This window comes from Balaenoptera musculus, chromosome 2 (genome assembly GCF_009873245.2).
Source record: "Balaenoptera musculus isolate JJ_BM4_2016_0621 chromosome 2, mBalMus1.pri.v3, whole genome shotgun sequence".
Taxonomy (NCBI): Eukaryota; Metazoa; Chordata; class Mammalia; order Artiodactyla; family Balaenopteridae; genus Balaenoptera; species Balaenoptera musculus.
The window spans coordinates 153,757,500-153,773,729 of record NC_045786.1 but is presented as its reverse complement, the minus strand read 5'-3'; the positions used below and the strand labels follow the sequence as shown (position 1 = coordinate 153,773,729).

General features: G+C 37.4%; 1 protein-coding gene across 2 annotated transcripts in view; it reads left to right on the top strand.

Annotated features, from left to right (window-relative positions):
• Positions 1-16,230, top strand: part of CEP128 (centrosomal protein 128) — a 435,146-nt gene that overhangs the window by 115,151 nt on the left and 303,765 nt on the right. For both annotated transcript variants that reach the window (XM_036844970.1, XM_036844969.1), the window contains 3 exons: positions 7,050-7,124; positions 8,720-8,852; positions 15,758-15,909. In XM_036844970.1, coding sequence (XP_036700865.1) covers positions 7,050-7,124; positions 8,720-8,852; positions 15,758-15,909 — 360 coding nt within the window. The remainder of the gene's footprint in view (positions 1-7,049; positions 7,125-8,719; positions 8,853-15,757; positions 15,910-16,230) is intronic.

Below are 16,230 nucleotides of genomic sequence, written 5' to 3'. Positions count from 1 at the left end.
GCCTGTAGTTTTCTTTCTTTGTGACATCTTTGTCTGGTTTTGGTATCAGGGTGATGGTGGCCTTGTAGAATAAGTTGGGGAGTGTTCCTCCCTCTGCAATATTTTGGAAGAGTTTGAGAAGGATAGGTGTTAGCTCTTCTCTAAATGTTTGATAGAATTCACCTGTGAAGGCATCTGGTCCTGGGCTTTTGTTTTTTGGAAGGTTTTTAATCACAGTTTCAATTTCAGTGCTTGTGATTGGTCTGTTCATATTTTCTATTTCTTCTTGGTTCAGTCTCGGCAGGTTGTGCATTTCTAAGAATCTGTCCATTTCTTCCAGGTTGTCCATTTTATTGGCATAGAGTTGCTTGTAGTAATCTCTCATGATCATTTGTATTTCTGCAGTGTCAGTGGTTACTTCTCCTTTTTCATTTCTAATTCTATTGACTTGAGTCTTCTCCCTTTTTCTCTTGATGAGTCTGGCTAATGGTTTATCAATTTTGTTTATCTTCTCAAAGAACCAGCTTTTAGTTTCATTGATTTTTGCTATTGTTTCCTTCATTTCTTTTTCATTTATTTCTGATCTGATCTTTATGATTTCTTTCCTTCTGCTAGCTTCGGGGTTTTTTTGCTCTTCTTTCTCTAATTGCTTTAGGTGCAAGGTTAGGTTGTTTATTCGAGATGTTTCCTGTTTCTTGATGTAGGCTTGTATTGCTATAAACTTCCCTCTTAGAACTGCTTTTGCTGCATCCCATAGGTTTTGGGTCGTCGTGTCTCCATTGTCATTTGTTTCTAGGTATTTTTTGATTTCCCCTTTGATTTCTTCAGTGATCACTTCGTTATTAAGTAGTGTATTGTGTAGCCTCCATGTGTTTGTAGTTTTTACAGATCTTTTTCTGTAATTGATATCTAGTCTCATAGCGTTGTGGTTGGAAAAGATACTTGATACGATTTCCATTTTCTTAAATTTACCAAGGCTTGATTTGTGACCCAAGATATGATCTATCCTGGAGAATGTTCCATGAGCACTTGAGAAAAATGTGTATTCTGTTGTTTTTGGGTGGAATGTCCTATAAATATCAATTAAGTCCATCTTGTTTAATGTATCATTTAAAGCTTGTGTTTCCTTATTTATTTTCATTTTGGATGATCTGTCCATTGGTGAAAGTGGGGTGTTAAAGTCCCCTACTATGATTGTGTTACTGTCGATTTCCCCTTTTATGGCTGTTAGTATTTGCCTTATGTATTGAGGTGCTCCTATGTTGGGTGGATAAATATTTACAATTGTTATACCTTCCTCTTGGATCGATCCCTTGATCATTATATAGTGTCCTTCTTTGTCTCTTGTAATAGTCTTTATTTTAAAGTCTATTTTGTCTGATATGAGAATTGCTACTCCAGCTTTCTTTTGATTTCCATTTGCATAGAATATCTTGTTCCATCCCCTCACTTTCAGTCTGTATGTGTCTCTGGGTCCGAAGTGGATCTCTTGTAGACAGCATATATATGCGTCTTGCTTTTGTATCCATTCAGCCAGTCTGTGTCTTTTCGTGGGAGCATTTAATCCATTTACATTTAAGGTAATTATCGATATGTATGTTCCTATTCCCATTTTCTTAAATGTTTTGGGTTTGTTATTGTAGGTGTTTTCCTTCTCTTGTGTTTCTTGCCTAGAGAAGTTCCTTTAGCATTTGTTGTAAAGCTGGTTTGGTGGTGCTGAACTCTCTCAGCTTTTGCTTGTCTGTAAAGGTTTTAATTTCTCCATCACATCTGAATGAGATCCTTGCTGGGTAGAATAATCTTGGTTGTAGGTTTTTCTCCTTCATCACTTTAAGTATATCCTGCCACTCCCTTCTGGCTTGCAGAGTTTCTGCTCAAAGATCAGCTGTTAACCTTATGGGGATTCCCTTGTGTGTTGTTGTTTTTCCCTTGCTGCTTTTAATATGTTTCCTTTATATTTATTTTTTGATAGTTTGATTAATATGTATCTTGGCGTGTTTCTCCTTGGATTTATCCTGTATGGGACTCTCTGTGCTTCCAGGACTTGATTAACTGTTTCCTTTCCCATATTAGGGAAGTTTTCAACTATAATCTCTTCAAATATTTTCTCAGTCCCTTTCCTTTTCTCTTCTTCTTCTGGCACCCCTATAATTCGAATGTTGGTGCGTTTAATGTTGTCCCAGAGGTCTCTGAGACTGTCCTCAGTTCTTTTCATTCTTTTTTCTTTATTCTGCTCTGCAGTAGTTATTTCCACTATTTTATCTTCCAGGTCACTTATCTGTTCTTCTGCCTCAGTTATTCTGCTATTGATCCCGTCTAGAGTATTTTTAATTTTATTTATTGTGTTTTTTGTCGTTGCTTGGTTCCTTTTTAGCTCTTCTGCCTCCTTGTTAAATGTTTCTTGCATTTTGTCTATTCTATTTCCAAGATTTTGGATCATCTTTACTATCATTATTCTGAATTCTTTTTCAGGTAGACTGCCTATTTCCTCTTCATTTGTTAGGTCTGGTGTGTTTTGACCCTGCTCCTTCACCTGCTGTGTGGTTTTTTGTCTTCTCATTTTGCTTATCTTACTGTGTTTGGGGTCTCCTTTTCACAGGCTGCAGGTTCGTAGTTCCCGTTGTTTTTGGTATCTGTCCCCAGTGGCTAAGGTTAGTTCAGTGGGTTGTGTAGGCTTCCTGGTGGAGGGGACTAGTGCCTGTGTTCTGGTGGATGAGGTTGGATCTTGTCTTTCTGGTGGGCACGTCCACGTCTGGTGGTGTGTTTTGGGGTGTTTGTGGCCTTATTATGATTTTAGGCAGCCTCTCTGCTAATGGATGGGGCTGTGTTCCTGTCTTGCTAGTTGTTTGGCATAGGGTGTCCAGCACTGTAGCTTGCTGGTCGTTGAATGAAGCTGGGTCTTGATGTTGAGATGGAGATCTCTGATAGATTTTCGCCATTTGGTATTACGTGGAGCTGGAAGGTCTCTTGTGGACCAGTGTTCTGAAGTTGGCTCTCCCACCTCAGAGGCACAGCCCTGATGCCTGGCTGGAGCACCAAGAGCCTTTCTTCCACACGGCTCAGAATAAAAGGGAGAAAAAAATAGAAAGAAAGAAAGAAAGAGGATAAAATAAAATAAAATAAAACTATTATAATAAAAAATAAGAAAAAAAAATTAAGAATAAATTTATTAAGAAAAAATTTTTTTTTAATTTTTAAAAATAGATTTATTAATTTTTGTAATAAAAAATAAGAAAAAAATTAAGAAAAAATTTATTAAGAAAAGAATTTTAATTTTTTAAAATAAAAATATGAAAAAACTTATTAAAAATTTTTTTTAATTTCTAAAAAAAGGAAATAAGGAAAAAATTATTAAGAAAACATTTATTAGGAAAAAAAATTTTTTTTAAGTAAAAAAAGAAAAAAAAACCCAAAAAAAAACGGACGGACCTAACCTTAGGGCTAATGGTGAAAGCAAAGCTATACAGACAAAATCTCACCCAGAAGCATACACATATACACTCAAAAAAAAAGGAAAAGGGGAAAAATTAATATATCCTGCTCCCAAAGTCCACCTTCTGAATTTGGGATGATTCGTTGTCTGTTCAGGTATTCAACAGATGCAGGCACATCAAGTTGTTTGTGGAGCTTTAATCCGCTGCTTCTGAGCTGCTGGGAGAGATTTCCCTTTCTCTTCTTTGTTCGTACAGCTCCCGGGGTTCAGCTTTGGATTTGGACCCGCCTCTGCATGTAGGTCGCCTGAGGGCGTCTGTACCCCGCCCAGACAGGACGGGGTTAAAGGAGCAGCTGCTTCGGGGGCTCTGGCTCACCCAGGCCGCGGGGAGGGAGCGGTACGGAGGGGGCGGGGCGAGCCTGCGGCGGCAGAGGCCGGCGTGACGTTGCAGCAGCCTGAGACGCGCCGTGCGTTCTCCCGGGGAAGTTGTCCCTGGATCACGGGACCCTGGCAGTGGCGGGCTGCACCGGCTCCCGGGAGGGGCGCTGTGGAGAGTGACCTGTGCTCGCACACAGGCTTCTTGGTGGCGGCAGCAGCAGCCCTAGCGTCTCCTGTCCGTCTCTGGGATCTGCGCTGATAGCCGCGGCTTGCGCCCGCCTCTGGAGTTCATTTAGGCGGCGCTCTGAATCCCCTCTCCTTGCGCGCCGCGAAACAAAGAGGCAAGAAAAAGTCTCTTGCCTCTTCGGCAGCTGCAGACTTTTTCCCGGACTCCCTCCCGGCTAGCACGGAAGCCGGAGCCTAAGCTCCCAGCCCCCGCCCGCCCCGGCGGCTGAGCAGACAAGCCTCTCGGGCTGGTGAGTGATGCTTGGCGGCGAGCCTCCGTGCGGGAATCTCTCTGTTTTTCCCTCTGCGCCCCTGTTACTGTGGGATCCACGCTGATAGCCGCGGCTCGCGCCCGTCTCTGGAGCTCGTTTAGGCGGTGCTCTGAATCCCCTCTCCTTGCGCGCCACGAAACAAAGAGGCAAGAAAAAGTCTCTTGCCTCTTCAGCAGCTGCAAACTTTTTCCCGGACTCCCTCCCGGCTAGCACCGAAGCCCGAGCCTCAGCTCTCAGCCCCCGCCCACCCCGGCGGCTGAGCAGACAAGCCTCTCGGGCTGGTGAGTGCTACTCAGCACCGATCCTCCGTGCGGGAATCTCTCCGCTTTGCCCTCCGCGCCCCTGTGGCTGTGCTCTCGTCCGTGGCTCCGAAGCTTCCCCCTCCGCCACCCCCCATCTCCGCCCGTGAAGGGGCTTCCTAGTGTGTGGAAACCTTTCCTCCTTCACAGCTCCCTCCCACTGGTGCAGGTCCCGTCCCTATTCTTTTGTCTCTGTTATTTCTTTTTTCTTTTGCCCTACCCAAGTACGTGGGGATTTTCTTGCCTTTTGGGAGGTCTGAGGTCTTCTGCCAGAGTTCAGTGGGTGTTCTGTAGGAGCAGTTCCACGTGTAGATGTGTTTCTACTGTATCTGTGGGAAGGAAGGTGATCTCCGCGTCTTACTCTTCCGCCATCTTGCCTCGTCCCCCCTCTTCCCTTTTTATTTGTTTATAGAAACAAGAGAACAGGTCAGATAATATTTTGTGTGGATTCTCTGCTTCCACATGTCCTTTATAGTTGATTTACAGTTGGCCCTTGAACAATGGGGGCTTAGGTGCCCTGACCCTCTGTGCAGTCAAAAATCCGAGTATAACATGTAGTCAGCTCTCCGTATTTGCAGTTTCTCTCTAGCCATGGTTTCACATATGTGAATTCAATCCTATAGTACTGTAGTATTTACGAGTGAAAAAAATCCTTGTATAAGTGGACTTGTGCAGTTCAAACCCATGTTGCTCAAGGGTCAACTGTACTTTTAAAAATATGTGATAGTTATCTTCTGAGCTGCATGCACACTTTTAAAAAACATATAACTGGATGAAAAAATTATTTTGAAATAATAATAGATTCATAAGGTGTTGCAAAATCAAATATACCATGGGCCAGTTATTCTCAGTGATAACATTTTCTATAATTGCCATCCAACATCAAAACTGGGAAATTGACACTGTTGCAATGCATAGAGCTTATGCAGATTTCACCAGCTTTATGTGTGTACTCATTTGTGTGTTGAGTGTTTGTTTGTGTGTGTGTACTTCTGTGCAGTTTTATCTCATGAATCTCAATCTTATTGCCGCGATAGTCAAAATACGGAACTGTTCCATCACCAGTGTTCCCTCATGCTACTCCTTAATAGTCACACCTTCCACATGTACAATTTCTGAAAGACTAATGTATAGATAGTAGTTTGTTCAAATGAAATGATAATTTAGGATAACTATTACAAATCAAAGCACTTAATAACATCTTAATATAAATTTGTGATTTCACAAAACAACCTTACCCTTACAAAGTGCAAACATGTCCAGCATATGTAAGCTCTGGATTTTTAACAGAAGTGTCCCATCTGTAGGGGAGGAAAAATAATTTTCCCTTTACCCTTCTAGGTTCTTTGGCTGGTATAATAATTAAATTGACATAAAACAGATTAACAGGAGAAAAACAAGTTTAATTTTGTATGTATGGGAGCCCCATAAAAATATGAGACTCAAAGACGGCCAGGCAGTTGAGGCTTATCTACCATCCTGAACTAAGGCAAGGAATAGGGGCTTGGGGCTTCAAAGGGGAGGAACAGTTCACAGGAAGATGAGAAGAGTATATGTATGGTAAACAAATGTTTGCCCTGCCATGCAGAGAAGTCTTTCAGATATAGAAAGTTATCTTTGGTAACAGCTCTCTTTCTGTTACAGACCTCCTTTTTAAATTTTTAAATGCAATTTAGGGGAAGGTGAAAAGCTTCTCCTGAGTCTGCTGGGTTTTGATTGCCATCAGCTCAGAATAATACTTGTGCCAAAGAGGCATATTTTGGAGTGGCATATTCTTCTCCCCTTCACATCCTGTTATATTTTTCAGCTTGAGGTAAGCTAGGCACATTGCCTTTGTAGGGTATTTAGTCACCTAACTGGCACATTTTCTGTGCATACTTATCTAATGGCAATATTATTAGGGAAATTTAAGATATCTTATTCTGATTAAAATTTTTAGAAATGTTAGTAATATTGGAAGTATTAGGAATATAAGAATATTAAGAATATAAAAAATAACCAGTTGGATGAAATATACTTTGAGTCATTGGGTCCCTGAAATTTTTATTCTAATTTAGTTCATATGATACTACATGTAGTAATTTAAAGAAAAAACTGCTTTAGAATTTACATGAAAATGATTTAGAACTGAAGGGATCTCAGATTATCTAATATAAAATCCTTATTTTAGAGGTGACAGAAAGGAGGCCTAAGGAAAAGAGATTTAAATGGGGGTCATAATTGAGATGGAATTGACTAGAGCCCAGACCTCCTGCAGTCTGGTCTGGTTCACTTTTTGTTATTTAATTACCATTATTTTAATGGGAGCATTGATATATGTTTATAGCAAAATATTTTTCCTTTTATGTTAGCTGTAAAAATCTGAAAACTTTTTCACTTTTCTCCTCTTAAACTGAGCCTGTAATAGTTTAGTTATCTTCTGCCCCATTGGACATTTTTCCTTATTCTTTGTTGAAACTCTAGCTTGAACAGGAATTGGAGCTATCTCGAAGGTTATTGAATCAGTCAGAAGGCAGCAGAGAAACACTTTTGCATCAGGTAAGTCTATGCAAGCTATGCTAATCTGCTTTTAAATTAAATCAGGATTGAGTCTCTTTCCCTATTAAATGTCTTTGTGAAAGGGAAAAAAACCTTAGATCTAGAAGTTTTTTTCCTTAAGGAATGTATATTAACACACATAAGCAAAAGATGAAATCCTTTCAGGAAGATTCAGAGAAAGCCAATACAAAACACCAGCCCAGGTTCCCACTGTGACAGTGTATCTTGCTGATTGCTTTTCCAGTTTAGGAATTATCTCTCTTAGCATAACCAGTGTAAAAGTGAGACTGGATGTGTAAGATAAAATTTTCCCAGGAGCTTAATTTTATTCAAGGAGACGTTAGAGAGTGAAGGAGGAAGTAAAATACATAAAACAGACCTTGCATGTTCAAGTTACTTTGAATGCATCACTGTCTTATATTCACATTTTCAAGATGCTACCTGCTTCCTTTTAACCAGAGATAAGGCTTAATTTTAAAGCATAACATTTTGCAGCCCATTAGCCCATAATAGGAGTTCGGTGCTTCTGATATTTAAAGTTCAGTAACTTGAAATAGCCATTTTATACACATTGGATAAGGGCATGTGGGTTTCTAACTACCTTTCTGCCTGTGTTTAATATAAATTGCAATTGTAACTTCCTCTGTTTTGAGGTGTGGGTTACATAACTCACTACATACTATGCTAGGTAGGCAAAGTTGTCAGACATCTTAGACGTTCAGAAGGAGTATTACGTTTTGACATTTAATCCTGAAGCATCTGAAACACCGTAGCTCCTGTTTTACAAAATGTTTAAAAATGTGTAATGGCTTTGTTTTGCAGCCAGTGGTCCAATGGAATTAATGTTGGCAGAGTTTAGACTTTCTTTTTTGGAAGTTTATATTTGTATTCATTTCCTTCTGATTCTTTTTTTTTTTTTTTGAACTCTGCCTTGTAATTTCTAATCTTATCTTTTGAAATAAGAGATTTATGTGTTAAGGTTGTCATTGTGACTTTACCTGAGTCTTTCTGCCACTGCTGACTTGTTTAAAGGTCATTGTGGACATGCTTGCTAGTCTCCAGATATACGCAGATGAATAAAATGGTACCTTACCTCAAGGATTTTATAGTTTATTTAACAGCTTTTATTGCGTATTTATTTTGAGCAGTACTTTGATATCACAGTGTGCTAAATTGTGATCATTTCATTTGACTTTACCAACCAATAGACTATGTTCACATGAAAGAAAATAAGTGAAAAATATAAAAATGTATAGTACTTAATTGGAGGTAGTTTGGGTTAATAACAGTAGAGTGGACTGAGGTGAAAATAGCGATTTAAAAAAAGTGTGATCAAATTCTTTGTCACAGTAGACACAGAGAAGGGGAAAGAACATTCATTGTTTGTGGACGGAATGGGAGGAATAAAGAAATGGAGCAAGAGACTGTTCTACTGTGCTTGGCATAACAAGGAGATTAACTTGGCTTCAACTTGTGCTTACAATAGCCCATTGGAAGTAAATTTTTTTTCCCTAGAAAAATAATTTGTAAGTTCAGTTATTCTTTTCCTGCTTTTAAAACTGATAAAAGTTTCATTTTTGACTGTGTGTATTTAGGTAGAAGAACTCCGTACACAACTTATGAAAGCAGAAGGTGATCAAAAAGGCTTAGTACATCAAGTATCTCAGATTTCCAAGCAACAGTCAAACCATCAGGACGAACAAGAAGATGACTGGAGGTTTAGAAGAGGTATAATTCTGACTTGTAAATGTCTGGGGCTTTATTGATCTTTCTTAAATATTTCCCATTTTCAGAATCGCTTTCCTTATGTTATATTCTTTTCATCCTATTTCTTGATCTACTACAAGGTTTTCCAAGTTAATCATAATTTAGCATCCAGTTTTTTAAAAACAGACTTAATTTTTAAATTTTATGTTTATAGCACTATTGAGCAGAAGGTACAGAGATTTCCCATGTACCCCTGCTCCCACATGTCACAGCTTCACCCACTATCAGCAACCCTCTCCACAGTGGTACAGTTGTTATAACTGATGAACCCTACATTGACACATCATTGTCATCCAAAGTCTGTATTTTACATTAGGGTTCACTCTTGTGTGTTCTACAGGATTGGACAAACATAATGACATGTATCCACCATTATAGTATCATAGAGTAGTTTCACTGTCTTAAAAATCCTCTGTGTTTCACTATTCATCCCACTCTCCCCTAACTTCTGTCAAGTACTGATCTTTTTATTGTTTCCATAGTTTTGCCTTTTCTAGAACCTAATATGGTTGGAATCATACAGTGTGTAGCCTTTTCAGATTGGCTCCTTTTACTTAGTAATATGCCTCTAAGTTTCCTCCATGTCTTTTCATGGCTTGGTAGCTCTTTTAAAAATTTTTTTTCTTAAAGCACTGCATAATATTTCATTGTTTGGATGTACCACAGTTTATTTATCTGTTCACATACAGAAGCCCATCTTGGTTGCTTCCAAGTTTTGGCGATTATGAATACAACTGCTGTAAACTAAATGTCTGCATGCAGATTTTTGTGTGGACGTAAGTTTTCATCTCTTTTGGGTAAATACCAAAGAGTGTGATTGCTGGATTATATGGCAAGAGTACGTTTAGTTTTGTAAGAATCTTCCAAACTGTCTTCCAGAATGGCTGTATCATTTTTCCCTCTACCAGCAGTGAATGAGATTTCCTGTTGTTCTGTACCCTTTTCAACATTTGAAGTTGTCAATGTTCTGGATTTTGGCCATTCAGATAGGTTTGTAGTGGCATATCATTGTTGTTTTAATTTGCATTTCCCTGATAACATGTGGTGTGGAGCATCTATTCATATGCTTATTTGCCGTATGTGTATCTTTTTTGGTGAGATATTCATTAAAGTCTTTGGCCCATTTCTTAGTATGGTTGTTTGTTTTCTTATTGTTAGTTTTAAGAGTACTTTGTATATTTTGGATGGCAGTTCTTTATCAGATATGTCTTTGCAAATAATTTCTCACAGTCTGTGGCTTGTCTTTTCATTCTCTTGACAATGTCTTTCACAGAGCCGAAATTTTTAATGAAGTCCAGCTTGTCATTTCTTTCCTTCATGGACTGTGACTTTGGTGTTGCATCTAAAAAGCCATCACCAAACCCCAAATCATTCTCTTATCTTCTAAGAGTTTTATAATTTTGCATTTTACATTTAAATCTGTGATCCATTTTGAATTAATTTTTGTGAAAGGTGTAAGATCTGTGTCTAGATTCATTTTTTTGCATGTAGGGCTTCAGTTCTAGCACCGTTTGTTGAAAAACTATCTTTTCTCCATTGTATTGCCTTTGCTCCTTTGGCAAAGATCAGTTCACTATTTTTATGTGGGCCTACTTCTGGACGCTCTATTCTGTCCCATGTATCTACCTGACCATTTTTTTTTTGCCAGTACCACACTGTTTTGTTGGATAGTGTCAGTCCTCTAATTCTTTTCTTCTCCTTCAATACTGCACTGGCTATTCTTTGACATTCCATGTAACTTTAGAATCTTTGACATTCTTTGACATTCCATGTAACTTTAGAATCAGGTTGTCAATATACAACAAAATAACTTGCTGGGATTTTGATTGTGCTTGCATTGAATCTATTGATGAAGTTGGGAAGAACTGATATTTTGACAATATTGAATCTTCCTGTCCATGAACGTGGAATATCTCTCCATTTATTTTGTTAATCTTTGATTTCTTTCATCAGAGTTTGGTAGTTTTCATCATATAGATTTTGTTAGGTTTATACCTAAGTATTTAATTTTTTTGGATGCTAATGTAAATGGTATTGTGTCTTTAATTTCAAATTTCACTTGTTTTTTGCTGATATTAGCATCCAATTTTAATGTCTTCTCTTCTTGATTTTTAAACCCATTTCTGTTGTCAGACCTGCTTATCTCATGAGTCTTTCTTTTAGAAAGAGACAGCAAGCCAGTAGTGGAATTTTTTTCAGATTCATATACACACACACACACACACACATTTTTTTTTTCCAATATATGCATACAATTAAGATTCTATCTTTTTGTTACTTGGAGATTGGTGACAAAATTTAATCACATTGTAGAAGTGGTTATCAACAATATGACTGGCTTTTTCTTATGTTGATTAGGAAGACTTTGTGTTTGAAAATTGTTAGAATGATTTTTCAGTGGAGGTGTTGATTTAGGTTGTGGAATTTAATTACTCTGGATGTATTTCTTTTTGAAAGTTTGTGTTTAACAGAAATGTTGATACTGACATTTTATAATGGTTTCTAGTAGACTATTTCAGACTATTTAAATATTAATGCTTCTTACTCAGATGCCTAAATTACTGTAGAAACTCTTGTAAGCATTTGATGTTACAAATTCCCCAGATTCCCTACACATAACTCAATATGTTGCCTAAGTTAGAATTTCCACATTGCCAGAAAATCTTCACTGGATGGCAAATTTTGACATACCTATCCTAATATATTTGTATGCCATTAAGTTCGCTTGAGTTTCATGTGATGTTGTAATTTAATCATATTTTAACATCAAATACTTTAAAATTTATTTTTGAAAGTAAAATATAAGGTATTAGATTATTCATCAAATTTTCGTAAAGATGCACATAGGAACTCTCATTTTGTTTGGAAAAAGATTCTGTGGTACATTTGTTATATGTTTTGTTTCATAAAATCTAGTTATTTTTGGTGTCTTTGAGGACTAGAAGAATCTCTTTTTTTTTTTTTTTAATTAATTAATTCATTTTTTGGCTATGTTGTGTCTTCGTTTCTGTGCGAGGGCTTTCTCTAGTTGTGGCAAGCGGGGGCCACTCTTCATCGCGGTGCGCGGGCCTCTCACTATCGTGGCCTCTCTTGTTGCGGAGCACAGACTCCAGACGCGCAGGCTCAGTAGTTGTGGCTCACGGACCTAGTTGCTCCGCGGCATGTGGGATCTTCCCAGACCAGGGCTCGAATCCATGTCCCCTGCATTAGCAGGCAGATTCTCAACCACTGTGCCACCAAGGAAGCCCATGAATCTCTCTTTTTTTTAACTACTTCCCAGGTTAAAAAAAAAAAAAAAAAAACCCTTAAAGTTCTCTTGTCATTGTGACAGTGGACTTCTTCACCTTCTTTTTTTTTTTTTTTTTTTTTTTTTTGTTAAAGATTCATTGATTGATTGATTGATTGATTGCTGTGTTGGGTCTTCGTTTCTGTGCGAGGGCTTTCTCTAGTTGCGGCAAGCGGGAACCACTCTTCATCGCGGTGCGCGGGCCTCTCACTATCGCGGCCTCTCTTGTTGCGGAGCACAGGCTCCAGACGCGCAGGCTCAGTAGTTGTGGCTCATGGGCCCAGCCGCTCCGCGGCATGTGGGATCCTCCCAGACCAGGGCTCGAACCCATGTCCCCTGCACTGGCAGGCAGATTCTCAACCACTGCGCCACCAGGGAAGCCCCTTCACCTTTTTTTAACAGTTCTAGAGTTTTCATCTTTATAGAATACTTGTATTATTTTTAAAAATTCTACATAAGAAATTACACTCATCATGCTCTGCCTGCTGTTTGTTCCTATATCCGCTGCAAAATGACTTCCACTTCTGCTTCTAAAATTGACTTTGCTTAGTTTACTAGTGGTCTTCTCTGTCAAATTCAAAGGAATCTTTCCATTACTTGCCTTACTTGACTCCTGTTTGTTTCCTCTTAGAACTCTTCCACTGACTTCATTGTTCCTACTCTTTCCTGGTTCTTCTGTCTTAATTGTTTTCAGTCTTTGTATTTGAATCTTTTCCTTTTGTTTACAGTTTGCCTTTTAAATGCCGCTGTTGTCTAGAATCCTATTTATGATTTTTCTCACTTAGTACCTCTCCCTAGGGGTTGTTATTTAATCTTATGCCTTAGCTATCACCTACAAACGATGATCCCTAAATCTAGCTCATCTCACTCTCCTAACCTTCAACCCTCCAGATGGAGTTGTTCATTGGGCATCAATATATGTCTTTCCAGAATGCTCAGTCAGCCGATTTACAACTGAATTCATCCTTTCCTCAGAACCTGTTTTTATGTCCTATCTTAATTGATCGTATCATTCTTTATCCAGATAAGCCTAAAATACAAAGAACATCCAAACTTATTCCTTCTCCCCTCCATCTAATTAGTCTCTACATTCTGTCTATTTGTAGATCCTGATATCTCTTGAAGTTGCTTCTTTCTTGTTCCCCCTAGCCCAGTTTAGGCATGCTTCATCTCATCTCTGTTACCCTCTTAACTTGTCTTACTCTGTTGAATAGCTTGTCTGTAATCTGTCTTCTGTACTGCTACTAAAGGGACCCTTCTAAGACACAAACCTTTCATGTTATTCTCTTGATTAAAACCTCCCATTATAATTTATTGAGTTCTTACAGGGCATTATGCTACTCATTTTACACTGTCTCCTTTAGTTCTTACAACTATTCTATGAGGGGGGAATATTCTTACTTCCATTTTAATGACTTAAAAAAAAAAGACTAAAGAACAAAGAAATTGAGTGCCTTGCTTATTAAAGTTACATTTGTTGGAAGTAGCAGACCAAATCTTTTTTCTACCCAAACTTGAACTCTTAACTACTATCCTGTACTGACCCATCATTGTTTGTAGCAAGAGTTCTTTAAAATGGAACATATAACCCGCTGGGTGTGGGAGGAGAGTGTTTGTAACACTATATTTTATACTTTATGTTTTAAGTATTTTATTTTTGATAAACGTTTCATTATATATATATATATGTGTGTATATCCATATATTTATATATATCCACACTCATATTTTAACATCTATATTATGAAACATATCAAAGTATTATGTCATCACACCAAATACATATGTGTTTTATAAATATACATATACGTATATGTGTTTATACACATATTCATATGTATTATCTCCATAATTTGTATAATATATTCATACTAATGTTAATTTGTATATGTGTATGTATACACTAATGTTATATATATCATGAAACATGTCTATGTCTATATGTAGATAGGTACTATAGAGAGATATATGCACACACATATGCATATATAAATTTATAAAATAAAAAATGTATTTATAAGATGAATGAATATGTATATTTGTCAAATGAATATATACATTTACACATAAAAAATATGCATATTTTCACATTGAAGACCTAGCAGGGGTGGGCAGAGTATGGCCCATGGGCCAAATCCAGACCGCCTCCTGTTTTTGTAAAGAAACTTCATTGGACTAAAGCTACTCCCATTCATTTATGCATTGTCCAGGTCACTTTTGCAATATAATAGCAGAAATAAGTAGTTGTGACAGAGACCATATAGCTGAAATATTTACTGTCTGACCCTTTACAGAAAATGTTTGTTAACTCCTGGTCTGTAGGCTAATTTCTAAGCTCCCTGGCAGTGCATAACTCCCTGCTGACTCTCCTGTTTCCCGCCCTCATATGTATTAGCTATGTAGAACTCCTGTGTGTGCAGTTACCAGAATATGAAATCCAATATTGTTCCTCTATGCTTTATGCTGTTTCCTTTCCCTGAAATATCACCCCAACTTCATCTCCTTTGCTTGGTGAAATTTTGTATCTATTTTTTAGAACTACCATAGTAACCAGTTCTTCCTACCTCAGTTTCTCATTAAGATAGAGTTAATCATTCTATCCTTTGGACTATTTTTGTATAGTAACCATTTATTATACAGAAATTATACAGATATAGAGAAATATTTGTCTAGTATCTATAAGTGCTCTTATCACACTATTAAAATACCTATGTATCTTTCATCCAAAATGTACAATTTTGACATTTTAATATTTCTAAAGTTAGGATGTGTCTTACGAATGATCTATAAATTGGATTTGCTAGTGTTTCCTTCCTTCTTTCCTATTCTGGAAAGGAAGCTACTAGAAAAAGAGTAGTTTTAAATTGATAACATATGTTCCAATTTTTGACATCTTAAATTCATGGAAGTACTTTATTTATATGTTTTCTTTCTATTCTTGGAATACAAGCTCATTGAGAAAAGGATTTTATTTAGTGTTATTTATCTTTGAAAAAGACGGTGTTAACAGTGCCCTGTTCATCATATACCAAGTATTTCATGTTGAACTAAAAATAAATACTAAGTCAATTTGTATTGTTCAGTGATACAATTGTATGTAGTAGTCTCCAGAATTAATAGATTAGAGGTCATAACACAATCAAGATTTAGCAGCATCATTTGTTTATGTTGCAAGAAAAGTGTTTTGTTGTGTGAACTTCACTAACTTCAGTTAGGTGGAGAAGCTTAGTTGAAAATTCTTTCAGTATTTTTGTTTTAGAGTTTGGGGTAATATAGGAATGTAAGGCAAATTAAAGAAAAATATGCATAGAATTTTCTTGAAATAAATTGTACTAGAAATCAGATAACACTTTAAGTTTAGTATCAAAATGTGGTAATATTGGATGACACAGCAATGTGTATATTCTAGAAAACTGTGTGAGACTTGAAACAATAGAATGACAAATTCTGAAAATCTGTTGGGTGACAGTGACAGTTAATAAGTGGATTGTATTAGGTAGAATATTAAAACATACCATTCGAAAGTACATTATCCTGTGAGTAACGAACAACCATCAAACTTTACATTTTCTCTTTTAAGGGGTTGAGCGGGAAAAAGAGGATCTGGAGAAGCAGATGTCAGATTGGAGAGTGCAGCTGAACTTCAGTGCAATGGCATCTGAGTTAGAGGAAGTGAAGCGGTGCTTGGAGCGAAAAGACAAGGAGAGAGTACATTTGGCGGCACAAGTAGAGGTGACTTTGCTGTTTTTAAGCTGTATTCAAAGGACTTCAGTTCTGTTTCATAGAATTGCTTAATGAAATTTTAATATAAAGATTGTGATGTTTTATGAACTCTAGTTTGGATATAGATACGGTAAAATTATATAGATGACCACTTTAATTACATATAAAAATTTCTATGAATTCATTTCTCTTCATTGGGACCTCAAAGCCAGGATACCTATCAAACTTGAAAATATTCTTGTTCCAGTAGCAATTGAGCCCGTCCCTCACACAGAGGGGCCTTTTTTCTTTGAAGGAACAGTTATTTGTTTGGGGGGTGAAACTGGCAGA